The sequence below is a fragment of the Dermacentor variabilis genome, chromosome 2 (genome assembly GCF_050947875.1).
Source record: "Dermacentor variabilis isolate Ectoservices chromosome 2, ASM5094787v1, whole genome shotgun sequence".
NCBI classification, from domain to species: domain Eukaryota; kingdom Metazoa; phylum Arthropoda; class Arachnida; order Ixodida; family Ixodidae; genus Dermacentor; species Dermacentor variabilis.
In genome coordinates, this window is record NC_134569.1 from 246,839,408 (window position 1) to 246,866,082 (window position 26,675).

Genomic DNA, 26,675 nt, shown 5'->3' on the forward strand with positions numbered 1-26,675 from the left:
TAAAATATTCACCAAGATAATCTCCAATAGAATAAGGGCAACACTGGACTTCAGTCAACCAAGGGAAAAGGCAGGTTTCAGGAAGGGATACTCTACAATAGATCGCATCCATGTCATCAATCAGGTAACCGAGAAATCTGCAGAGTAATATCAGCCTCTCTATATGGCTTTCATAGATTACAAAAAGGCATTTGATTCAGTAGAGATACCAGCAGTCATCGAGGCACTGCATAATCAAGGAGTACCAGAGGAATACATGAATACCTTGGAAAATATCTACAAAGATTCCACAGCTACATTGGTTCTCCACAAGAAAAGTAGAAAGATACCTATAAAGAAAGGGGTCAGACAAGGGGGGGTAATCTCTCCAGTGCTATTCATGGCATGTTTGGAAGATGTATTCAAGCTATTAAACTGGGAAGACTTAGGAGTAAGGATCAACGGCGAATATCTCGGCAACTTTCGGTTTGCAGATGACATTGTCCTGTTCAGCTACACTGGGGACGAGTTACAACAAATGATTGAGGACCTTAACAGAGAGAGCGTAAGAATTGGGTTGAAGATTAATGTGCAGAAGACAAAGATAATGACCAATAGCCGGACAAGGGAACAATAGTTGAGGATCACCAGTCAGCCTCTACAGTTCGTGATGGAGTAAGTTTACCTAGGCCAATTGCTCAGTGGGGACCCTGATCGTGAGAAGGAGATTTACAGAATAAAAATGGGTTGGAGCGCATTTGGCAGATACTGTCAGATCCTGACTGGAAGCCTACCATTATCATTAAAAAGAAAGAAAAGAAGAAAAAGAAAATTCTACCGGTGCTGGCATATGGGGCAGAAACTTGGAGACTGACAAAGAAGCTCGAAAACAAGTTAAGGACCGCGCAAAGAATGATGGAACGAAGATTGTTAGGCATAACTTTAAGAGACAGGAAGAGAGCAGTATGGATCAGAGAGCAGAGACACCCGATATTCTAATTGACATTAAGAGAAAGAAATGGAGCTGGGCAGGTCATGTAATGTGTAGGTTAGATAACCAGTGGACCATTAGGGTTAGGGAATGGGTGCCAAGGGAAGAGAAGCAAAGTTGAGGACGGCAGAAGACTAGGTGGGGGGATGAAATTAAGAAATTCGCAGGTGCTAGCTCGAATTGGTTGGTGCAGGACAGGGGTAATTGGAGACCGCAGGGAGAGGCCTTCATCCTGCAGTCGGCAAAACATAGGATGATGATGATAAATTTTTTCTAGTCCTTGGCAGGTGTATTGAGACGTTAACACTTTAAAAAGAAAGTGAAGCGTGGTGTGCATGAGCCCGTGCAATGCATCTACAATTTCCCGAATATGTGGTGGTGGTCCAAGCTAGCTGTTATTTCAGCTTGCTGATTGGCTGAAGGATTATCCCTTATCCCATGAGGAGCATCACAGGAAGGGCAGTTTCGTAAACATCTATTTGCTGTTGCATGACATTGCGCTGGGCTGCCATTGCAGAGATTTTCCACCATAATTTGTGGTGTGACAAGCTGTACGAAATATGTGTGCTAATGAGCAGCCATGTGCAATGACGGCCGAAAGGCATATGTATCGCCACATTTTCCCCTTCGTTTGGAGCCATGACAATGTTTTGTTCATAAAACATGCCCATAACCTTTTCATCGCTCTCAGGTGGTGTTTGCATGTGTGTTTTAGGCCATCATTTTTTTAAGAACACATTTATTTGGAGGAAGATTGGTTGAACATTACAAACCTTCTGCGACTTTTTGCACTTCTCACTCCTCTGTTTGTATTGTTGTGAGGGTACCAGGCTGACGCCAGGCGACATAGAGTCGCAGGCACGAGACGGTAGGAAACTGTGTAGAATAGCAGGCAGGGGACGGGAAGCAACGGTGTGTGGCAGGATGCGGTGCGGCGGGACAAAACGCAGATTGTGTGTGTGTGTGTGCATGCACTGAGGATTTCCCGAAATAAAGGATGTACTTGGCATTGTAATCAAGATTAACGACTTTTCACATTATCAGAGGTTATGACAACGATGGCTTTTTAATTTATAGAAAGAAATGTATGCGAGGTGGCTCCTTGAAGTTTTATCTTGTGGTGCGAGTAAGCAGCGAAGTGTGCAAGATATGGCAGCGCCGGCGCTTGCATCGCACAAGAGACTACCTACGGTGCGCAAAACATTATCGGTGATATTAGGCTGTTCTCAGCCAGCCGAGTTGGGCTGAGTCACTTGCATTTCACGAGATAGCAATAATGCACCCTAGAACATGTACTCATCACCACATGGTTGGTCGTGTATGCTGCCTCAAGGTATAAAAAACAAGCACTCTGGCACCAATATACGATGACTCATTCTGTTTTTCTGGGACATACATCCTGGCAATGAAGCAGACGATGGCCTGTATGTTGTAGACAACAAAAGCGGCAGATTAATTGTACACCTTGAGCTAGCTCCTTTATTTGTACTCAGGAGGGAAACTCTTTTGCTTTATCGAGAATGTTAAGTTCACTGCCTACATTACAATTTGTCTGGTGAAATGTCAAATTTGCATCATGTTAAGAAAGCAAATCAGGGCCATCAGTGTCTTATTGTACGCTTCGCACCTATAGAAAAATGACACAAAGTCGACTCTTCCGTTCATGTGCGCACACTCCTATTAAGTCAGAGAAAAGTCCGTAAACTATGTAAAGTAATTGCTGCAGAGAGCCAGTTGTGTTCTTTTTTTCTCTCGAGTCTGCAAGGCGCCTTTGCGCCGGCACTGGCAGCAAGCATGCAGTAAGAACAGGCTGAGCGTTATTGTGGTTGCTGTTTCCATCAGGTCCAAAGTGACCGTGTTAATGCACAGCCTGCTCTTAACGCATGCTTCCCACCAGTGTTCGCTCATCATGGCTTTGTCGTCAGCTTCCCCGCCATCAAACCCACCGTCCCTGCAGGTGTGCTGCTTCGGCATGTTTGCCGCTAGCATGGATGCGCAGCCTACATAGGTCAGCTGCAGAATTTTGTTTACGTGATCTCGGCATTTCTGATGTGGCATCATCATCATTTCTAGCACAGCGATCGGCATTGAGATTAAATGGGCTTGCTTAAAACACTTGTGCAAGAGTAAAACGTTTTAGTCTTTCCAGAAAACTACAGCACGACCATTCGATCGTGGCACTACACAGTAACAAAGTTGGGGGTGCTATTATTATGCAGGGGAAAACAAAAATCCAAATTTTGAAGAACATAGTTGGGGGTGCATTTATTATACAAGTGCATTAATTTGTATGTACGGCAGTTTCGTGACTCGCATTGTGCCACTGGTGGTTGTTCACTGTCACTACAATGTGACAATATGGCTTAGATCTGTTTCATGGGTGGATAATAGGAGGAAATAGCTTGGCTTCACATTCCCCATTCAAATGCATGTGAAACTCCAAAATATTCTCATTGCAGAGCTGCTTGTGTGAAATTCGCTTCACTTTATAGGAAAGGTAAATTGGAGTTACTGTTGAAAGTAGCTTTTAGATACTTTTTATTGGAAATTGCCAGAAATTGGTGTCAGAAACAGTGAAGCACTATGTTTACAACGCTGTTAGATGATACCAAAAACAAAAATTTCAACTCCATAAATTTTTTTAGGAAGTTATAGCAGAAGTTTTGCTCTGGACACTAGTGCTGTAAACATGGTGAACAGTGCAGACGACAGAACAGGGGCACTGACTGTCAAATTACTGTTTTTTAAGAGTAAAAGACACTTGTTGCTCTCTTCTTATGCACACTTCAAAAATTTCACTTGCACTCCGGTCACGATACTACTACTTCACTATGTGCACTATGCAAAGTTGTATTATCACCAGTACGCAAACAACATTTATGAATATGCATCAACTGCCAGAAGGGAGCGCATGCCTCAGTGCACCATCTTTTGCTTTTTTCGACATAGAAATGAACTATCTAAGGCTATTAGTTTTGACATCGAGTAAGTTTTCACAAATTTTACTTTTCAGTTCTCTTCGGCTGCTCTCACACATTGACAAACCGTTTCTTCTTGGTTTCTTTCTTAAATTCTGTTAAATTGTTGTCTTCTGTGCCCTCTGTGACTTTGTTTCTTAATTAGTACTTCAGTTTTCACTGTGCTTTGTTTCTGGCCAACCAAGCAACTTATATATGGCATTGGGCTCTTGTGTCATCACTTGTCATCTCTGCCTCATATAACTGTACAGCTGGATTAAAGATTAGTTGGTATTCAATTCACATGTCTTGCTGCTATATCTCTTGTTGCATTGTCTGCTCGGTTCACTATGATTAATGTAAACCAGCTATCCCAGTCTTGAACTCTTGCACCATTGCTATATTACAAGTCATTCTTATAATATAGTCGACTCTCATTACAACGGACCCTGATAATCCAACAAAAAATGTCCGTTTTATTCGAAGTCCATAATATTCAAAACGCCTCACTTCCGAAGCTTTGTTCGCTATGTGTAACAACGTTATTGCAAAGAGTGAGTGACAAACGTCCAAAGTAAAAAACAATTTAAAAAATGTCGCAGTTTCACTCGAGAGGTGAAACATCGATTAAGATAGCAAATTAGTAGACAGCTGTGCGAAGTAAGGATAGTAGTTTTATCGGCCGTATAAAGTTATAAACATTCACTTACTAACTAAATTAACAAGCACGGTGTCATGCACGCCGCACAGGTAAACATGAGTACATCTTGTTCGATGACCGTGGAAAGTTGCTGTCAAAATCTTGGAGTGAACAGCGCAGTAGCAGCAGCGAGCGAATTAACCTTCGTGCTGTCTCTCGCTTCAACGCAAACTAAACATTGAAAGCATGGCGCATAAGGAGCTACCAGCACTAGGTGCAGTTTGTACACATCACAGATCGCTTTCAAGATATGACGCCCGTGCGAGCGTGCACTTTGTCCACATTGCAGATCGCTTTCAAGACATGGCGGCCACGCCGTAAGTAGCAGCTGCCAGAGTAGAACTCTCCTCTCCCTTGGCTCTCCCTCTTGCCTTGCGCGCGAAAGAAGACAGTATGCTTCCACCCCGCCTTTTTCCCTCGCGCATGTGATATGGAGCCACAATTGTCGGCTGACCCTCGCAAGTCAGTTGTCAGCCCATGTCAACATGGCAAAAGTCTGTTTTATACTCCCGATCTTTAAAAAAATTGCCGCTAATTTCGTCCGTTGTAGTCACTAGTGCGTTGTAGCGCGGTCCATTAAAAGCGAACTTCGTTGCAATAATAAAATAGGTAGAGGTTGAAATGTTAGCCTTTATACCAGAAAGTCTGTTGTACACAGGTCTGTTGTAACGAGCGCAGACTGTACATCAGTTTTGTCTACATTGGGTGTCCTGATAGAAGTGAATACAGAATTCTGTGCTTTTGTTTTTTTTCTGTTTCGTAATAACAGAATTGCAAGCCCAATTCTGCATGTTATTAAATTTTTGTTTTTTGTTCTTGCAGTATCTTAAAAACCAAGTCTGATAAAGGTAACTCCACTGTTCAAGGAATAAAATATTCACATGTACGTCCCATCCGCTGAAAAATGCAATAGAATCTTGTTATGTTTTGAAACATAACTAGAGAAAAAATGTACTGTCCTGGGAAATGTATGAACCAAAGTCTAAAAAATTTGGCAGACTTAACTGTATTGGACATCTGCGTAATGTCAAATGTTGCGCAAATTGTTGCAGCACAAAATGCTGACGCACGCCATGCTGGTGAGGCCCCAGTGGCCCAAGACGCCTGTTGTTGCTTTTGCAGTTTACGTTTGCCCTCCTCGAATTCGGCCTGAGTCAGAAGCTTCTCCAGGCAGGGCATTTTGGCAGGAACGCGCCTATTCTGTGAGGGTCGTCGCAGCACAAGATGCCAATGCATGTCAAGATGGTGCAAGCCGAGACATGCTTTGTCGTTTTCCTATTGCATAGTGTTTTAAAACGGCAATGGGAAACCAAAACAAAATCAAGTTAGTGGGTGACAGCAGAAAACAATGCTGCCAGAATGAAAAAATGCTTGCTTGTGGCCATCCGGAGCAGGGAACGACAGTGTGTTTGGGTTATCGCTCAATGTGTCACCTTTTAAGAGCATGCAGTATGCTTTCAAGGGCACTACGCCACATGCGCTGCGAAACAGATAGATTAAGATGTATATCGCCATAGGGTTGGCAACTATAGCGCTGAATGCAACTTGCAAAGACCCACTAAATGATTTGCTGGTACCAGAAAAGGAAACTAAGTGCATTCCGACATTTTCGCTTGACACGAGAAAGTGAGTACTGTGGGGAAGCTGCCTTAGTGGGTGCCTATCGTTCTCGATTGTGCATGCCTCGCGCCTTTTCTTGTTCACATGGGGCTTAGAGGCTAGAAAATGTATCATGAAATAGCATTTTGACGATGAATTGAACATTGGTGCCTAAAGATTGTGTTTTCTGGGAGCATATTAACAGCTAAAAAAGAAGTGTAATGGTATTTGGTCAATTTTTGTGTTCCTGATGGCAAATGTTAGTGCTAGAAAATTGCATGAAACAGGATCGTATCAATGAGGTTCTTTGGTTCCGAGCCAAAACTGTCCATAAAGTGAGTCGTCCATGGTACGAGTCCTAGGTGATAGTGAAAAACAAGAAAACTGCATTGAGAAAAGAACTCTGTAGTTGCTTTTGCACATAAAGGTGCATGACAGCATTAAAATTTGATAAAAAATCAGGTGAACGGAAGGTTGTTGTTCTGCATATTTGCAAATAGTGCACTGGATGGACAGGATGGCATGGATACACAGATTCAGAGGCAATGAGTGGTGGCGCCTTCTCATTTGGCAACACCTTCTGTGCCCAGGGCTGTGTGCAAGCACCAGGAGGTTCTGCAATACGAGCTGGAACGGAAGAAGAGCCTGTACGCATCCAGGGAGTATCAACGAGCAGAAATTGTGAGTCTGCCAAAGGCCTTTACAGTGGAGCTGTTAGAACCATGCTGGGTTTCTCTTGATGCTTGCAGAGTATAAAAATAGCATCGCGTGCATGAAAAAAAATTTGCCGAGCAGGGGGAGAGGAAGCTGAGAGAGAGTGAAAGCAGAGTATAAAAATAGCATCGCATAGCATAGTGACGCGGCGAGGGTAGGTAGAGCCTAGCAGGGGAGAAGGAGCGGTGCGGTGGGGACACAGGTGGTGTAACGTCATTGCTGTCCTATAAAAACCCGCGCATGCACTTCGGCAGATTTCAAGGAGTACATGACGTCGGAGCTAGCGTGCATCAGAGCTAAGGTTGCCGCTGCGTCGCTTTGGTGCAGTGTCTGGCACACAACACCGACGCATATGGCATCTCAATAAATAACTTCTGTTGCGGCAGGCACCTCAAATGGCACGCTGTCCCAGCCGAAACCCCTGACGGAGGAAGACGGAGGAAGACGGCATAAATTTTTCTGAAGCCTTAACTTGCCCCAGCTCCGCTGGTCCCTGGTGTTTGCGATAGAAAACGCATGACAAAGTCTACGGTTCGGCACTACTTTACTGGCCTTTCCGCAGCTCCACTGGTCTCTGGTGTTTGGGATGGCAGAGCCACGCATCATTTTTAATGCGATTAGCATTCTTTGCCTACTTCAGCCATTTTGAGCCTATCTATCTATCTTCTTGCACTGATCCAGTGGCCAAAGTTGTCTACCAGCATGGGCCAGTAGGTTTGTGCTCGTGGTTGGGATGCTGTTGTGGTTGTTCCAAGGCTGCCCTTCGTTTCATGATTTTAATGTCATCATACAATCGTCCTCACGTCTTCTACGCTGACCCTGCAAGCCAACTTGGGTCATCATGTAGGTTCTCATTGTCGTGATGCCGTTGTGGGACTGAATTCACAAATCATTTCTTTCATAAGAGCTCCTTGGCATTGGCCGGCTGCATTCTTTATTATATGCCTTGCATCTAGATTGGCTGAAATTTTATTGCACGGGCAATTTCAGTGTAAGAAGGTTTTGCGAATTCAGGCCATGGTTACTACATCGTTGTCATTCCAACTTTGTCATTCGATTCTCGTCATGCTGTCATTATCGGCCCATCGTCGTCATACAGTCATAATGCATTTGTTACACCATTGTCGTAATGCTGTCGGCGTTGTTCCATCGTCATCATTCTAATTTCATCATCTGACTTCATCATCTGACTTTTGTATTGCCGTCGTCGTTTCGTCATTGTCGTTGCACAGCCCGCCATGGTGGTGTAGTGGTTACGACATTGCGCAACTAAGTCCGAGGGCACAGGATCTAATCTTGGTCATGGCCGCTGCATTTCTATGGGGGTGAAATGCTGAAACGTCTGTGTACCGTGCATTGGGTGCACGTTAAAGAACCCTAGGGGGTCAAAATTAACCCGAAGTCCCCCACTATGGTGTGCCTCTTAATTAAATTGTGGTTTTGGCTCATAAAACCCCAAACCCCAGAATTTTATTATCGATCATTGCCACACAGTTATCATACATCATTTCCATGCATTCTCATGACTTCAGCAACACCATCCCATTGTTGTCGTGCCATCGTCATCCTACCACCTTCGCCATTGCGTCGACGTCAATCCTTCTTTGTCATTGTACCATAATCAGGCTGTCGTCATTCGATTGAGATTATGTTACCGTTGTCATGTCAAGGTCATCATCGCATCATTGTGAAGCAGTCGCTATCATGCATGCATCCGCTGTGATACCATGTCGTTATGCCACTGTGGTTGTGCCATCGTTGTCACTCCTGTATACCAGCCAACTCTCCCGATTTGTCCAGGAGACCCCCAAATTCCGACCAGTTCTTCCAATTGTATTGATGCAGCCGTAACTCACTCCAAACCACTGCAAAAAAAATAATAAAAAAAATAATAAAGAAAAACACCTCATGTAGCGACAACCGCGTCATTGGCCTTATATGCAAGGTAGCTAGCCTAAGTCAGATTTAAATCCAGGTCATTTGTGTGCAGCCAGTGTAGGACTAACTCAGTTCACTTCATATTGAAACATGCGTTAAAGAGTATGGATGCAGCAAAGGTCGAACATACGTTGCCTAATCATTGGTTCCTTTATGTCAGCTTCACCATTGTACAGCGGTGTTATGCGGTAAAGCATAGTAAAAGTGCAAGGGGGCCACTGTCACCGGATATATGGTGAGTGTTCCTTGATTATACAGGTGCGCATACAGTGTCTCCCATCACAGTACAATCACCGAGATGACCAATAACTTTACTGGCAGCCATTCAGAGGTTATTGCAACGTTGCTGTGATCCAGAAAAAAAAAGCGAAAATGTTTTTTTACAGCGAAGCTATATATACCGAGGGCATTTGCATCATCCGTCCGTGAACAACCTGCGAACTAGCTCGTCAGTGCCCCTCAGCGCAACTGCACGAATGCACTTGTGCCACCGCTCACGTTCATTGTGGTTGTCTCCTTCCACAGCTGGCTCCGTTGCTGCTTATTGCTTAAGGGGGTATGAGCCATTCATTGGCGAGAGGAAACTATCATCATCAGCAATCACACAAGCATTGTCGTCTTCTGCCACAGCTGCCTCATTTGTGCTCCTTGGCACAACCGCTTGAACACACTTATGTCTATGCTCACGCATTCATCGCCTTCTTCACGTCCTTCAGAGCTCAATACTAAATAGTTTGCAGGCCATGGGCGTACAGGGATATCTTCTGCGATTCATTCACTCATTTATCAGTCATCAGAAAATTCAAGTGCGATTAGGCAGTACCACAAGCACCGAAAGGGCGGTATCGCGAGGTGTACCTCAGGGAAGTGTTCTTTCCCCAACGCTCTTTAACGTTGCAATGGCTGGTCTTCCCGCTGAAGTGCAAAAACATTGCAGGCATGTCCATATGTAGATATACGCGGACGACATTTGTCTTTGGTTAACCGGATATCAACACAAGCGTTTAGCTCTGATAGCTCGACAGTCATTACTTTCAGTTCAAAATTACCTTCAAGGTGTTGGGTTGACTCTCTCGGTAGAAAAATCTGGCTTCATCATGTTTCCAGGTAGAGGAAGAAGGTATGCGCGCCTGAAGATAGACCTTAAGCATTCTTGTCTTCGACAATTGAAACACAAGCGCTTTTTGGGCGTCATTATTGACTACCGCCTACAGTGGCGACGAGCTGTGGACTCGATTGTGACATTGATATCTTCCCGTCTCAATGTGATCCGTAGAGTTGCAAGTGAGCAATGGGGAAATCACCCTTCTTCAATGATCAGGTTGCACGACGCACTAGTAACGAGTCGAATAATGTATCAGCTCCCTTTAATTTCCCCATCGATATCACAGCTGGAACGACTTGAGGTTCTGCACAGAAAGGGCCTAAGAAGGGCTCTTGGCGTTCCGCAGACTGCTCCTAACAATGCAGTACTTTATGAATCTCTATCGAGACCTCTTACCTTAGTCGCTTCACAAAGGTTATTGTTTCAAATTGGCCGCCTCAAACAGACGGCAGCCGGCCGAACCCTTCTACAGCGCCTTCGAAAGAGATCCGAGTCCCGAGCGTACTTGGCCCTTAATACTCTTAGTTACCTGGGTCTTGACGCTAGAGGTCGAACTAAAAGGTTGAAACCACCTTGGTCTTTTGCGAGCCTCGATTGTTCGTTGGCAGTTCCTCACGTTCGTGCTAAGCAGAGTTCTCCTTTGGCGGCAACGCGTTCGCTCGTACTGGAACATCTTGAAACTGAATATGCACGTCATCTTCAAATTTTTACTGACGGCTCTGTGGACAAGGTCAGAGGATCTAGTGCAGCTGCTTTTCGGGTCCCTCAAGAACACAGGACTTCCTCACAGCTCTCTTCAGGACATTGTTTTCCCGCGCGGGAAACCATTGTGTAGGAAGGAGGTCTCTCGCCTTCTGTTAAATTACCTAGAGGACACGGATTTGGCTTCCACATGGTGAACTGAGGAGTGACCATTTGTGATTGGGACGTCTGTGTCTGATTATGTGATTTATTTATTTTAAGTGTCGCTACGGTGGAGTAATTGCCGGCAGCAACTGCAAGGCTAATCCCACCAGTAGCCTACAACAACTCAACTCAACTCAACTCAACTCATCGCCTTCTTCTTCCACAGCTGGCTCCATTGCCACTCATCATTCCAGCGTAGAATTTAATTTCTCTTCTGTTGTCACAATGGGGAGGCCGCGTTAAAATTTTTACGAGAACCTACACCGTGACCTACTGGACGAGTTTCAGTGACTAGATAACCACCACCTTCCCACCAACACCAAAGTGCGTAGACTTGCCAACCTGCAATGTGCCTTCTTGCTGGCAGCTCTCAATGTCAGGTAGCTGTGCTTGCACGGAGCATATTTGTTCCATGACACCCTACTCTGACGGGTATTCCTCTTGTTTCTCCGAGGCGTGGTCAGATTTCTTTGTTCAAGTGGACGGCTACACCAGCGTCGTGTGTGCCCGTCAAGTCAACTTGCAAGTTGGTGGAGGCTAGTGCATTGACCGGACTGGGCCTACGTATGTGCCCTCAGCCATTTTAATGTGCGTGCAGGCATACACTCCTCTGTCAAGACTTGCCCACTCTTGCAGCGCATCCGCCAACCTTCACTTCTTTGCACCCCTCGAACACACAGATAAGATTACTGCAGTTAAGGGGGTTCGTCCCTTTATTGATCACAGCAGACGTTTCTTTCCCATCCTTCCATATGGCTGTTTTACGTGCTACAAATGCATTGTCCGCTGTCATGCTGTCAAAAACAGAAACACTGCACAGCTGTCACTGATGTGCATGGTGCTTATGGTACATAATCTGAAGCGCAGCGGTTTCAGTCTGTGATGACACATTAGCATGAATCTGTTAAAGACGGGAAATATATCCCCATGTCGTCCTTCGTCCATGGCATGTTATGTCGTGTACGGTGTTGCATGCCCATTCGTTTCACACTTTTTATTTCCAGTCCCACCTGGCCACAACAGCTGAGAGAGCACGGTCTAGATAACACAGCAGAACAAAACATGGAGGCTAATGCAATCCTGCAGAGACTACGCCTTTGTTGTTGCACTAAACCCACAGAGCAACACGTGTGAGCACACACAACCATAACAAAGCCGCCATTGTGGCCCAAGAACATGGCCACTACAGTAAAATAAAGAAAAAAATATAGGATACAAAAAAAAAAGGAAAGAAATGCCATGTCACTTTCTCCACACTTTTCTCCTAGCGCACAAGGGCCTCTCGGTATTTTCCTTCCTCCATAGTAGTGCCGCTGCACCGTTTTGCTGGCGCTTTATTTCAGTGTTCATCGAAGACATGTTGTACCGCGGAGTTTGCCGAAGGAGGATGTCATATTGTGGGATTAAAGGCAAAAACTTTTTTTGATGTTTATGGGTGATAGTGAGGCTTTGTGAAAGAGCCACTGTGATCAGAATCGCACATGGTGCATAGTTAAGAATGGTACATGTATTAGTGAATGTGGTACACAGCAAGAGCCACCACTTCTATGGGTGCTGCCATGTTCATTCATTGTTCATTGATGCAATACTTTTGTGTCTAATATGTGTCGCTGTGCTATTTCTGTGAAATACCGTCGCCGATGGAAACACAAACCTGTATTTGCGTCTTGTGCATGCGCAGTGGCACTGATGCCTTTCTTCTCTGTGGCCGCATGTGAATGGCATGACATGAGTATATTGCATGATGTCATGTTCAGTGCAGGTGCATATACTCAATTGGTCTTGCAGTGAGCTTTCGCCCGCAAGCCTTGACTGTCACACTGTGTTGCATTCTGGGTTAATAAACATGCATTTGTTGACGATCTGTCTGTGGGACATTCTCTGCGCCATACTGACAAACCGGGATGTAGCGTCCTTTCTGCATCATGGTGTGGCAGAGCGTCGCATCCATTCCTGACCACGCTTGCAGGGTACTGCAAGCGTGGTCAGGAACTTTCACAAGCACGGCATAATCTCGATACTAACACACCGCATATTTCATGTTTTGCACTCATCCATAGACATATCACATATTGTAATGAATCATGGGGTACGACATAGAAAACTTATCTTGAACCTGTACGCATACTTCAAAAATGCGCCCTAAGACTAATTACCCATTCATGTTACGATAAACCAAGTCTGACTTTATTTAATAGAATTAATGTTTTGCCGTATGATAAGATACACAAATTAAAAATTGCCATGTGTGTCTTCAACATTGTTAAACACAACCTGCCTTTTCATGTTTCTATATTTTACTCATCTTTTCGTGCCACCAGAAATGAAACGTGCAGTAATTTTAATCTTCCTCCAAATAAAAATATTTACAGACAATGTTTGCTACAGTTTTCAGGGTCAAAAATTTGGAATAAACTACCAGCAGAAATAAAACAAGCAAATAATTTTTCATCCGTGCTTAAGAAATACTTGCTTAGCCTCAATAATGCTTTTCAATGTTAACAATCATGATGTCCTTTATTTTCTTTAGTAACTCGATGACACCTGCTGAACATATCTTAGTGTTTCGATTTTGTCGAGATTAGTAAGGTATGTTCATAATAATGCAGGAACTTGCCTGCAATCCTCCTAACTAGTGTATTGTGTTTACTTAGAAATGTTTAATAGTATAACATGCTTTTCACTGTTTCGCATTTCATTGTGTATGCTGATGCAATTTAATGGTATGCAACCAATATGTGTATGCACGTGATGTATCTTATTTGCTTTGTACTTGCAATTGTTATTCATTTTTCATTGGACCCACAACTAGCCTGTTGCTATGGGTCCAACCAGTTCTGGTATTTCTGTATGTTCTATGTCTGCAAATAAATAAATTAAAAAGAAACCTTAGGGAAGAACCCGAGCAGGTCTGTGCCGATCAGTTAAAATAGTTGTGTTGGCGGTGTAACAGGTTTCAAGAAACAGGCTTGGCACTGATGTGGAGCCTTTCAGCGCTGGCAGTCACAGCACCTTTTCACGTAATGCTTGACTTCCTGGGTGAGGTCAGGCCAGTAGGAGCGTTGGCAAATTCGGGCCAAGGTACACACAAATCCCAAGTGGGGGCCCCGAGAGGGCTCATCGTGTCAGGCAGACAGAATATCGGCATGCAAAGTGGACGAAACAAGGAAATGTCTAGTCACTTATGAGTAGAAGTTCTTTTTGTACAACTCATTGCTACAGAGAGAGGATGATAGTGAACACGCGAATGTCCATGGAGGATGCAAACTACAGCCTTCAAGGTAGTCGATAAGTTGCCTCAGTTCTAAATCATCCCACTATTCTTGAGCCAAGTCAGACATATTGACAGCACAGAGGATTAGACTGTCATTGGTATCACTTGACGCCGTTGCAAGTGGAATGCGCGAAAGATATTCAGCATCAGTGTGCCTGCGGGCAGATTTGTAAACAATTGTTGCATCAAATTCTTGAAGAGTAAGGCTTCACCTGGTAAGACGTCCTGAAGGGTTTTTGAGGTTTGCTAGCCAACAAAGGGCATGATGGTCAGTAACCAATCTGAACGGACAGCTGTATAAATATGGCTGGAACATAGCTACGACCCAGACAACAGCTAAGCATTCCTTTTCAGTGGTAGAGTATTTCATTTCTGCAGATGTTAAGGTGCGGCTAGCATAAGCGATAGCATGGTCAACGCCATCTTGCCGCTTCACTAGGACTGCACCATGGCCGATGTTGCTAGCATCAGTGTGCAATTCAGTGTCGGCATCTTCATGAAAGTGCCCAAGTAAAAGCAGTGTCTGGAGGTGCCGCTGCAGCTCCGGATCCCAAAAAACAGGATATCCTCCTCTGTTAAAGAAGTCAGGGATTCTGCGACCTTGAGAAAATTATCCACAATGTGTCTGTAGTATGAGCAGAAGCCAAAGGAGCGGCACAAGTCACATTTGTTGGTTCGTGGTGGAAATGCGGCAACAGCCATACTTTCTTCTGGGTCTGGCTTCTTCATTACTAACAACATTGCCAAGGAACTTCAGTTCCTGATAACTGAAATGATATTTCTCAGGTTTTAATGATAGGGCTGCAGAGTGAATTGCAAGGAACACAAACTGAAGTCACTGCAAGTGTTGCTCATATCCCTGAGAAAAACATGACATCGCCTGAATAGATGAGGCATGATTCCCACTTAACCTGACAGCACAGTGTCCATCATCCTCTGAAAAGTTGCGGGAGCTGAGCATAATCTGAAAGGCAACAAATTCGTACAGGCCATCAGGAGTTATGAACACAATCTTTTTGTGATCTCATTCAAAAACTTCTATCTGCCAGCATCTGCTGCGTAAATCCATTGAGGAGAAGTATCGGGCATGTTGAAGACGGTCTAGAGAGTCATCTATGCGGGGAAGAGGGCAGACATCTTTTTTCATTACCTTGTTGAGTATGCTGTAATCCACACAAAACCAAAGAGTGCTGTCCTTCTTCACATGTGCTACGAGGGACGCCCATGGGCTGGTTGAGGCTTGAATTACTTCGTCGTTGAGCATTTGCTTCACTTCACGATGAGTTGCCTCTTGCTCCTTTTGTGAGACTCAGTAGGCGTGCTGATGCATGTGGCGTTCATTCGGGTCCATTATAATACGGTGCTTTGCAATGGGGGTCTCTGTTACTTTTGACGTGGATGCAAAACAGTCACTGAACATGCATAAACTGCTTCATATTCGCCCTTTCAGTGTGGTTGAGAGCTCAGGATTTACTTTGACTGTACTGACAACCACGGTGTCACTTTTGGCGGCTGCAGAAAGGTCAGCAAGTGTAGAACCTATTGCATCCCCAGTATCTTCAAAGTGAACAATGGCCGTTCATGTTTCCAGGCATTGGTACTCGCCGCTGAAGTTTGTCACTAAAAGCTCAGTCATCCTGTGGTTCAGTTGAATAATGCCACGGGTGACACAGACTTGCCAAGCCAAGAGCACTGACAGGTTTCCTTTAATGATGCCACTACTATGATGGCGGAAGTTGCTTTTAACAGTTATGAACATACAAGTCCATGGCGGGAGTGTGAAAGTGTCATCAACAGCATACTGTCTTGCTCGTGTTACTGTCTTGCAGTAACAGAGCGTAGTTGTCTAAATACATTATAATCATCTCCCGAAGATCAATAACAGCACTGTGCACGCAAAGGAAATCCACCCCAAGCACGACTTTCCGCATGGACTCATGTAACATGATAAATGAGGCAACATACATTTACTAATGGATTTGGAGCCTGGTGGTGCATCTCCCAAATGACATCAAAAGATGACCAGCTGCTATCAGAAGCTTGGTGTGTGCCATGGCATCATGACTTTTCCCAGTTCAGCAGCTAGTTCGGCACTCATAACAGAATAACCGGTGCCAGTGTACACGAGGGCAGTGGCTGGGTAGTTCTCGACCTGAATGGTGATGTCTAGAAACACTTTTGTAGTTTACGCCATGTGGCTGTGAAAGGGTCGGCTGGCGTATTGGGGAGGAGGATGTTTTATAGACCTATCAACAGCGGCCCCGCCCTCGGAAGTCACTGCTCCTAGTTTCCCTGGCGTGGTCCTGGGGACCTAATGGATCTGTCCCCAACGTCACGAGTGAATGGCAAGGGCTGGACAGGTGACATAGAACATTGAGAAGATGGAGAGTGGGACTGGTGCTGTGGAAGAGTCAAGGACTCGGCCAAGTCTCGCCGATAGCTTGGGGACACTCACCATCACGGGGTCGCCGTGCGTCTGGGCGAAACCCAGGAAGGTCCATCTGGCGGTATGTTCATTCTTGGTATAGGTGACCTGCTTCAACACAATGGTAACAGAGTGGTTAATTGTCTAGAGTGCACCACACACTGGATTCCTGCACATTTTGACTTGGGCTTGCGGACGGCTGAGAGCTCAAGAAGCACTGTGTCCTCAGTTGCATGGATAAACGGGACGGATAGCTGACTGCCGGCATAGGAGCTCTTAAGACTTTGACATACATCAGGAGAGGGGCTGCGGCTGGTGGCACAACCAGCACTTGCACCAACTGCCTGACCTCTTTGCGAACCATATCACTTAAAGCAGTCACACGGGACTGAGGAGACACTGCATGAGCTTGTTGCCAGCTCCTTGTGTACAACACTGCGCACAAGTTCCCTGAGGATCGTCAAATAAGGGGTTGCCATGTACGATGAGATAGATGTGAAGTTGCTTGGGCACTCATACTGTGACGACCGCTGCCGTAGCACGCGCTCCATCGTTGTTGTGTCATTGAAGAAGTCTGCTACGGTACCTAGTGGACTACGCACTAGACCTGCGACCAACTGCTATATCTCTCCCTGCATCAGCAAGCGTACTTAGTTTTTTTTTTTCGTCATTCCGGGATCAGCTCACCAAAACAGCCACATGTCAACGAACATGGAGACACTCTCATTTGGTCTCTGATTCCTGAACTTGCGAGCACGTTCTGCTTGCTCTTTCAAGTTTGAACTTCCATAGGTATTGCACAGCTGGCCACAAAATTCTTACCAGGTCGCCAAATTAGCTTCGTGGTTTTCAAACTGGATAGGCGCTGAATCCTCAAGGGCGAAGTAGACATACCAGAGCTTCCGGTGGTCGTCCCATTCGTTGACACTGACTACTCGATTGTAGGGGTCCAGCCAGTCCTCAACACCCTCGAAAGCGTCACCGTGAAACAACTTTGGGGTTCATGGCGTGTTGAAAATCCATGGAGCAGGTGGAGTGGTGGTCTCTCCAGTCTGGCTAGCCATTGAATTGGCGGCCATCATTCTCAATTTTTCTAAGAGAGAGTCAAGTTCTGGTGGTAGCCCTAATGGTCACCGGCTGCGCTAAAGGTCAGCGGTGAAGCTGCCACAATCGAAGTTGGGAGCTTCCTGTTGGTCGCGGTGCATGGAATAGTTTACTAAAAACCTCCGCGAGTAACAGTACTATGTATACATGGCAAGAGCTGTTTCGTTTAATCTAATGGAAACACACAGTTTCCATCCGACAACTTCACTGAGAGCGTGTCTCCAACGTCGTCGACACCCAGTTCACTCTGTCATCCTCGGCTTCTACACAAGGGGCAAACCCACAACACAGTCAACTGTTATGCACTTGGCAATAATGAGAACTACATCAGCGGCTTCAGCAGTGACTTTTCTGTATTGTAAATACAGCCACTGAAACAGGTTTTGTCAGGGTGTGTTCAGTGAAAATGTTTATAATTTTTATAATAATGCCACGAGATAGAAGTCTGTCGCATTAGGCCAGCATCGATGAAGAAGACGTAGAGGTGGCTCCTCACCATATTGGCTGCTGTGACTCCTGTGCTGCTTGCCTTACTTGGAAACATTTGTAAATATATGTTTATTGTGCAACATTTCTGGTGGAGATGCAGGGTACGTTGCCTGTTCATCACCATCATCCCAGCATGGAACTCCGAAGTGGCCGCCATGTTGTTCCCTCGGCGATGGCCACTGAAGCAATCACTGCGCTGGAACTTACCGCGCCACAGCCATCCCCACTGTCTGTCATCTTATCGCTTCCAATAGATCCAGACACCTTCTGTGGCACAGGTAATGTGGACGTTGAAGATTGGATTTCATAATACGAGCGTGTCGGCAAACAGAACAGGTGGGATGACACTCTTATGTTGGCAAATGTGGTATTTTATCTTAAGGGAACTGCACGCGTTTGGTACGAGATGCATGAGCACGATCTCACCAGCTGGGACCTATGCAAAGAAAACTGAACGACGTGTTCGGCAAGCCCTTGGGTCGTCAGCTCGCTGCTAAAAAAGAACTTGGCTCTCATGCACAGTCATCTACTGAATCATACATTTCGTATCTTCAGGATATTCTAGTGGTTTGCCGCAAAGTTGACTAACATGTCCGAAGCGGACAAGATCAGGTACATACTCAAAGGTATTGCCGAAGACACATTCAGCCCCTTGGTATTCAGGAACCGTGCTACTGTGGATGCCATCGTGAAAAAGTGTTGACGATTTGAACAAGCAAAATCCCGCCCTATTGCCCGGCAATTCACCAGGCTCCCCAATACTACCGCATCCTCATCACATGAACCTCCACAGACTTTACACTCGCCTGCTTCGGACACTCTGACACGCAGTGTTCATCGTGAAATAGAAGCAATGTCACCAGCCCCTCTTGTGCCCAATGTCTCGACTGCTAACCAGCCTATGGGTTCCTTGATTCAAGCCATGGTTCAACAAGAGGTCGCTAATTTGTGACTCTCCTCTGTCTGCACCGTGTGCATTCCACCAGTTACACCAATCACAGCATCAGTTCCACCAGTCACACCGAGGGGCCAGTTCTTTTATTCACGATACCGCAATCCCGCCACGTGGAGGATGCTGGATGATCGCCCAATACGTTTCGCGTGCTCTCGAGTTGGGCATATTGCGCAGCACTGCTGGAGCCTTCGGACATCGCCGACTGGCTGGAGCACCCAGAACCCTTGTCCTGGAGGCTACTCCCGTACAACATCATCGTGGTCTTTATTGACTGGCACGCCCAATGTTGACACTCGTATTAATGTCTGTAGCAGGTCACCATCACCGCGTGACCGCCGATGTCGCTCGCCACAAGCCCGCCGATTCCATTTGCCTTCACCGCAAGTCCGCCATTTCCCGTCGCCTTCCAACCCTGGATGCTATGCACCGAAAAACTAATGAGTGCAGTGCCCGGAGGGGACACTGCATTCCTCACCCGGCTTCGAAATCCTCATCTTACTGTCCCTACCCACTCTAATTTGCTTGAAGTTCAAGTCGACGGTGTTACTGTTACGGCCCTTATTGACACCGGTGCACAAATATTGGTGATTAGCGACAGTCTTCGTGAGACGCTGAAGAGAGTCCTAACATCTGCCGTGCAATGTGCTGTAAGAGTCGCCGATGGAAGCACACCTACCATTGTTGGAACATGTACTGCCCACGTCAGTATATCTCGCCGTCGGACAAGTGCTTTGTTTCTTGTGCTTGAGCAGTGCCCATACGACGTGATCTTGGGCATTGACTTTTAGTCCACACATTCAGCCCTTGTCGACTATGGCGTTGGTGTCCTTCAACTTGAACTCCCTTCCGTCCCGAGACGATTGCTGCTCTGTCTACGCAACTGTGATGTCGAGTTTGTGCGACTGCCGCCGCAATCCACTACTTATGTTTTTCTGATGCCCTCTCCTTATGTCACTGATGGGGATTATGTTGCATCCCCTATTACTGACATTGTCTTGGCACACAATGTGACCCTACCACACACGGCTGTCGAAATTGTCAACAATGAAGCTTATCTCCCTGTGCTCAACTTCGACTTCTCCACCCATGTTCTACCTTCCGGAATTGCACTTGCAACATTGTCATCCCTAAACAACAAGCAAATTTCCACGCTAACATCTGAAGCCCCTTCACATCCTACGAGTGCAACAGGATCCATCAGCTTGCCCACCAGTGAACTCGACAAAATGATCGCTTCGGACCTTTCGCCTGCACACACTGCTGAACTTTGCCGTGTGTTAGTGTCGTATTGGGATGTTTTTGACTTCAACAACTACCTGCTAGGCCAGACAACAGTTGTCACGCATCGAATTGACACCGGTGATGCAAACCTTATTCATCGTCGTCCGTATTGCATTTTTGCTGCTAAATGGGCAATTATACAAAAAGAAGTCGACAAGATGAGAGAAATAGACAGTGTAGAACCCTCAAGTAGCCCATGGGTATCTCCAGTTGTGCTCGTCAAGAAAAAAGACAGCACCTGGCGTTTCTGTGTCGATTACAGACACCTAAACAAGATCACTAAGAAGAATGTATATCCGTTGCCTCATATAGATGACGCCCTCGACTGCCTCCAAGGAGCAACTTATTTTTCGACCATCGATCTGCAGTAGGGCTATTGGCAAGTTGCCATAGGTCCTATGGACCGCGAGAAGACTGCATTTCTAACACCTGACGGGCTATACCAATTTAAGGTTATGCCCTTCGGTCTATGCAATGCGCCAGCCACATTTGAGCGCATGATGGATTTGCCAATTCGAAGCTTCAAATGGTCGAGCTGCTTATGCTACCTGGATGGCGTTATTGTTTCTTCAACGACATTTTCCAGCCATATTCATCGCCTGTTGGTCATTCTCCAAGTGTTCCACAGCGCCGGTATTCAGCTCAACTCATTTAAGTGCCACTTTGGTTGCCACGAAATAACCACGCTTGGACAGCTTGTTAAGGCATAGGCGTCCGACCTGACCTTGAAAAAATTCGTGTCGCGAAGCATTTCCCCGTTCCTTCCTCTACCAAAGACGTTCGCTCCTTGATTGGCTTATGTTCTTACTTTGATCGCTTTGTCCAAAATTTCTCTGACATTGCCCGCCCACTCACTGAGCTTCTCAAGAAAGATACGCCCTTCTCATGGAGCCATGGCGAAGCCCATGCATTTTCTGCGCTTATACGCCTTCTCACGACTTCTCCTCTGTTGGCGCACTTCGACCCTTCTGATCCTACAGAAGTTCAGACGGATGCCAGTGGATAACGGAATCGGAGCTGTCCTTGCCCAGCACCAGCATGGTCGTGACTGCTTCATAGCATATGCTAGCCGCCTGCTATCTTCCCTAGAGCGCAGTTATTCAATTATCGAGCGTGAATGCCTTGCCCTTGTTTGGGCCATCTACAAATTTCGGTCGTACCTCTTTGGCCGTTCATTCACAGTAGTAGTTGACCACCATGCGCTCTGCTGGCTTTTCTCGCTGAAAGATCCTACAGGCCGTCTTGGATGCTGGACTTTGCAGTTGCAAGAGTACTAGTTTTCCGTCGTGCGCTGTGTTGACGACAAAAGAGGCCACCAACGCTGCCTGCCAGCCGTCTTCAGCCTATCGATGTCCCAGTAGAGCCGTTCTTCTGCATCGGCCTCGATCTGATCGGACCTTTGCCTACATAAGCATCAGAGAAAAAAAGGGTTGCTGTCGCGACAGACTATGCCACGCGCTACACTACTACATGTGCACTTCCAACCAGCTGTGCTACCGATATTGCCAACTTCCTTCTCCGCGATGTGAGTCTGCATCACGGAGCTCCTCGTCAGCTGCTCAGCGATCGCAGTCCTTACTTCTTGTCCCATGTCATCGATGACCTCCTCTGCTCATGTTCCACAAAACACAAGGTCACCACCGCCTATCATGCTCAGACAAACAGTCTCACCGAATGACTGAATCGCACCATAACCGACATGTTTAATATACGTTGTCAATGACAACCGCGACTGGGATGTTACATTACCCTTTGTTACATTCGCCTATAATATGTCTTGCCACGATACTGCAGGTTGCTCTCCGTTTTATCTTCTTTTTGCCGTGAAATGACACTCCCCATGGATACATTACTCCCATCCGCATCACAACAACCATCAGGGTACGCACAAGATGCCATCACAAGGACGAACGCTGCTCGTCATATCGGGCGTGACTGCCTTATGATGTCGCAGGCATTACAGAAGTTGCGTTACGACTGTCGTCATATATTACGCTCCAGGATCCTTAGTGCTCCTCGGGTCGCCAAGTCGACGAGTTGGTCTATCAGCGAAGCTTCTACGTTACCATGGTCCTTAGTGCATTCAGCGCCAAGTTACCGACGTGACGTATGAGATTGCACCAGCAAAGCTAATGTTATGCTGCCTTCTACGGCAGTCCAGACTGATGTAGTTCACGTTGCTCGGCTAAACTGTATAGCCCGTCCGTTGATGCTGCACGCTTGCCTACATGGATGGTGCGAGTGTTTTCGCCCGGAGGGGTAATGCCGGGAGACAGAAGAAGTCTGTCACACTAGGCCAGCATCGATGAAGACGTAGAGGTGGCTCCTCACCATATTGGCTGCTGTGACTCCTGTGCTGCTCGCCTTACTTGTAAATATTTGTAAATATATGTTTTTTGTGAAACAGTATATTTCATTCGGGCCATACATCTTCTTTGTGCATCAGCATTTGCACAGATTACCAAAAACGAGACATACTGGGGTGGTATTCTCGGGCGATCACTTTCGGAGATAATTTGACTTTTGCAAAATTTTGTGAGACTCGGCACCGGACATGTACACGTACACGGACGACAGCATTTCTGGCACAGTGCCAAGAGCACTGTTGGTCACGAAAGTGGAACTATCTCTGACAGTGATCACCCAGGAATATAGCCCCTTGTCTGATTTTAGCAATTTGTTTGTGGCAAAGCTACTCAATGCCCCTCTAAAGTGGAGGCTAGGTCAGTGGTGTTGAAAAAAGGGCTGTTGCTGAAGCGAACGGTTCAGGCCAGTGGAGTGACTTGTCAAAATATCCTCCCCAGAGTGACATCCCTTATTCGACCACTGTCAGTCACTTCAGTGTTCCCATAAATTTTGTGGGGATGCGCGACTCTCACGCATCCCCTGATATGCTGTTTTCCCGCACGGCTCGCGTGGCCTGGCGCCCACGGCGGTCGGAGTGGTACAAGCGCGGTGCGAGAGATGGCGCGAGTGTCGCGCCGTGGCGGGGTTACTCGGGCGCCGAGAGACAAGGCGCTACCTCTTTTGGGTTCGGGAAGCAAGCGGGACAGACGTGCCGACCTGCGCGTGCGCCGAGCCATGCTTCTGCGAGAACGTCTCGCGTGGCCGCCTTGGAATGCGCCACCGTTGGCGTGAAAGTACGCTCGAACGACCAGGCGTTGGGATCCAGCATGGGGCGAACATATTCGCTCGTTTTCCGGTCGCGGTGAGTCGGACTTCTAGATTTGTCACGCGCCCATCGGCATGTTTTGTGGATAGCAACTCGGCTAGCAGGCATTGATCTATGAAAGGTGCAATAAATGCCCTTGTGATTGTTCGCACTACTGTGTTGTCGTTCCTTTGTCCCAAGAGTACGGGTGTGAGAGACCCCACAATTTCTGGCTGAATCTGTGCTCTGCAGAACAAGTTTACGTGAAATGTTGATTGAAAAACGCCAATGTACTCCAGGTTAACTGACACAATAATAATTGTTCATCCCAGAGTCAGTAAGGGACTAGCTCTTGATGTTGACCATCAGAATTGACCTCTAGTAATGCCCTGTTGCGCCCTGATGATGCAGGCATCCAGTGGTGCACCGAGTCAGGGCCTTGTGTCACGTCTGCTGCATTCCTCATCCACACCTGAGCAGAAGACGCAGGCACTGGAGCAGCAGCTGCAGAGCCTCGATGCTGAGATTCGGGCAGCGACACACGAGAAGCAGTGAGTGAATATCAGGTGCACACTAGTACGAGGACGTACTGCCAGTTCGATTAGATATTGTTGGAGGAAGAGCACTAAATCAAGCTTATAACAAGGTTCGGTCAGATTAGAAGCAGAAATAGATTAATAAATGCTATAGGATACAAATATAACTATACGTTGACATTAGGCTAACATAGCATGGGTGGTAGTTGCATCAGAGCTAGATGTTCAAGTGGAAAAGGAAATGTACACCATTGCTACATAGCGAAAGAGGTGCAGCAATTTCTTGAGAAAGGCTGTACTTAATTTTTGTTTTATGACTGTGAAGCAAGTAATTTTCAAGCAATGGGAAACAGTTATCTAGTTACAGGCTTTTGGTTGTTTCATTGTCTTAGTATCAGTTAAAAAAGAAGGTCTGAAGCAGTCAGGGTAGGCCATTCCTTCATGATAGTTATTCCCCTGTGATAGTGATTTGCATTTGTAAATTTGCCTTTTCAGAGAGTTTTCTGAGAAAGCTCTAGCAGAGATTGCCAAGTTCCAGGAGCAGAAGGAGCGGGACCTTAACCAAGCATTGTCCATTTTTGTCAGCACCAACATACGGCTCTGTAGAGAGGTGGGCAGCCCACTTTTTTACTGCATTTTTTATCTGCTTAGTAGAGCTAAGTCAAGGTGCCTTAAGTTTAAACAGCATGAAAAGACTGTGACAATGAGAAACAGATTCACACTGGACCAAAGATGTACTATCAACTAAAATCTTGTTTAGAAAACTATTTTCTTTATGTCACCATCACTTCTCTAAAGAAATTCACTTATCATTAAAGTTAGATCAAGATGTTGTCACGTGGTGGTGACATTGAAGAACACAGTAGCAATACTGTGAAAGACAAAACTAACTTTTATTGGGCGAACCTATGCCCACAAAAACAGGCTACACTTATAGCACGATAACGGTGAACACGGTCGGCGATCGTCGAAATTCTGATCTGCAGGTCAAGCGTGTTGGCTTTTATACAACAGTCGTCGAATGTTCCAGACTAATCGTTGGGATCCGCATGCCTGCCACAAAGTTCTACACCATTCGCTTGAAGCAAATAAATCAGATAACACAAGGTCTGGCGACAACAGACAGCGGATAGAAGCATTGAAAACTTTTCAGAAACTTCGGATACATGCAGGCGCGTCCCGCGTTGTGCGATTACATTTGTTAGGCGGCGAAACGTGGTCACCCGATAAAGATAAGTACACACGTCAATACCCCCTCTTAAAAAGCATCGACCCGATGCTGCAAACAAACGAAAGTAATAAAGAAAAGCACTAGTAGCAATGAAAACAACAAAATAAGGAAGTTCGTCGGCGTCCGTAAAAGGGTTTAAGGCGCACCACGTGGACCACTTCAGATCGCGTGCGGCGCCGCTGTGAATGCGAAATGCCGTCTGGCACGACCTCATAGTCCAGTGCGCCGATACGTCGGATGACTTTGTAGGGTCCGAAATAGCGTCGCAGTAGTTTCTCACTGAGACCTCGTCGGCGTATTGGGGTCGATACCCAAACACGGTCACCCAGCTAGTACTCGACTAAGCGTCGTCGGTGGTTGTAGTGTCGTCTGTCTGTACGCTGCTGGTTCTTGATCCGCAGGCGGGAGAGCTCTCGGGCTTCCTCGGCGCGCTGGAGATAGGTAGCAACATCAAGATTTTCCTCGTCAGTGACGTGCGGCAGCATGGCATCGAGCATCGTCGTCGGGTTGCTGCCATAAACCAGCTTAAATGGTGTGGTCTGTGTTGTTTCTTGCACCGCCATGTTGTAAGCGAATGTTACGTACGGCAGGACCGCATCCCATGTCTTGTGCTTGACGTCTACGTACATTGCTAGCATGTCGGTGAGGATCTTGTTCAGGCGCTCCGTGAGACCATTCATCTGCGGATGGTAGGCAGTTGTCCTCCTGTGACTTGTCTGGCTGTATTGCAGAATGGCTTGCGTGAGCTCTGCTGTAAAAGCCGTTCCTCTGTTGGTGATGAGGACTTCTGGAGCACCATGTCGCAGCAGGATGTTCTCGACAAAAAATTTCGCCACTTCAGCTGCGCTGCCTTTCGGTAGAGCTTTAGTTTCAGCGAAGCGGGTGAGATAGTCCGTCGCCACGACGATCCACTTATTTCCGGAAGTTGATGTCGAAAACGGTCGCAACAAGTCCATCCCGATCTGCTGAAAAGGTCGGTAAGGAGGCTTGATTGGCTGTAGTAGTCCCGCTGGCCTTGTCGGTGGTGTCTTGCATCGCTGACAGTCTCGGCATGTCCTGACGTAACAGGTGACATCGGCGGTTAGGTGCGGCCAGTAATACCTTTCTTGTATCCTCGATAGCGTCCGGGAGAAACCAAGGTACCCAGCAGTCGGACCATCATGTAGGCCGTGCAGTACTTCTGGATGCAGTGCCGACGGAACGACAAGAAAGTAGTTGGCGCGGACTGGTGAGAAGTTCTTTTTCACGAGTAGATTGTTTTGAAGCGTGGACGAAGACAATCCACGCCTAAATGTCCTAGGCACAACGTCGGTGTGCCCTTCCAAATACTCGACTAGGGC

At 46.4% G+C, this 26,675-nt stretch overlaps 1 protein-coding gene across 4 annotated transcripts in view; it reads left to right on the forward strand.

Moving 5' to 3' along the window:
- LOC142573220 (sorting nexin-4-like) overlaps nucleotides 1-26,675 on the forward strand; it is a 117,707-nt gene that overhangs the window by 65,020 nt on the left and 26,012 nt on the right. For all 4 annotated transcript variants that reach the window (XM_075682811.1, XM_075682812.1, XM_075682813.1 and 1 more), the window contains 3 exons: nucleotides 6,817-6,907; nucleotides 23,980-24,119; nucleotides 24,600-24,714. In XM_075682811.1, coding sequence (XP_075538926.1) covers nucleotides 6,817-6,907; nucleotides 23,980-24,119; nucleotides 24,600-24,714 — 346 coding nt within the window. The remainder of the gene's footprint in view (nucleotides 1-6,816; nucleotides 6,908-23,979; nucleotides 24,120-24,599; nucleotides 24,715-26,675) is intronic.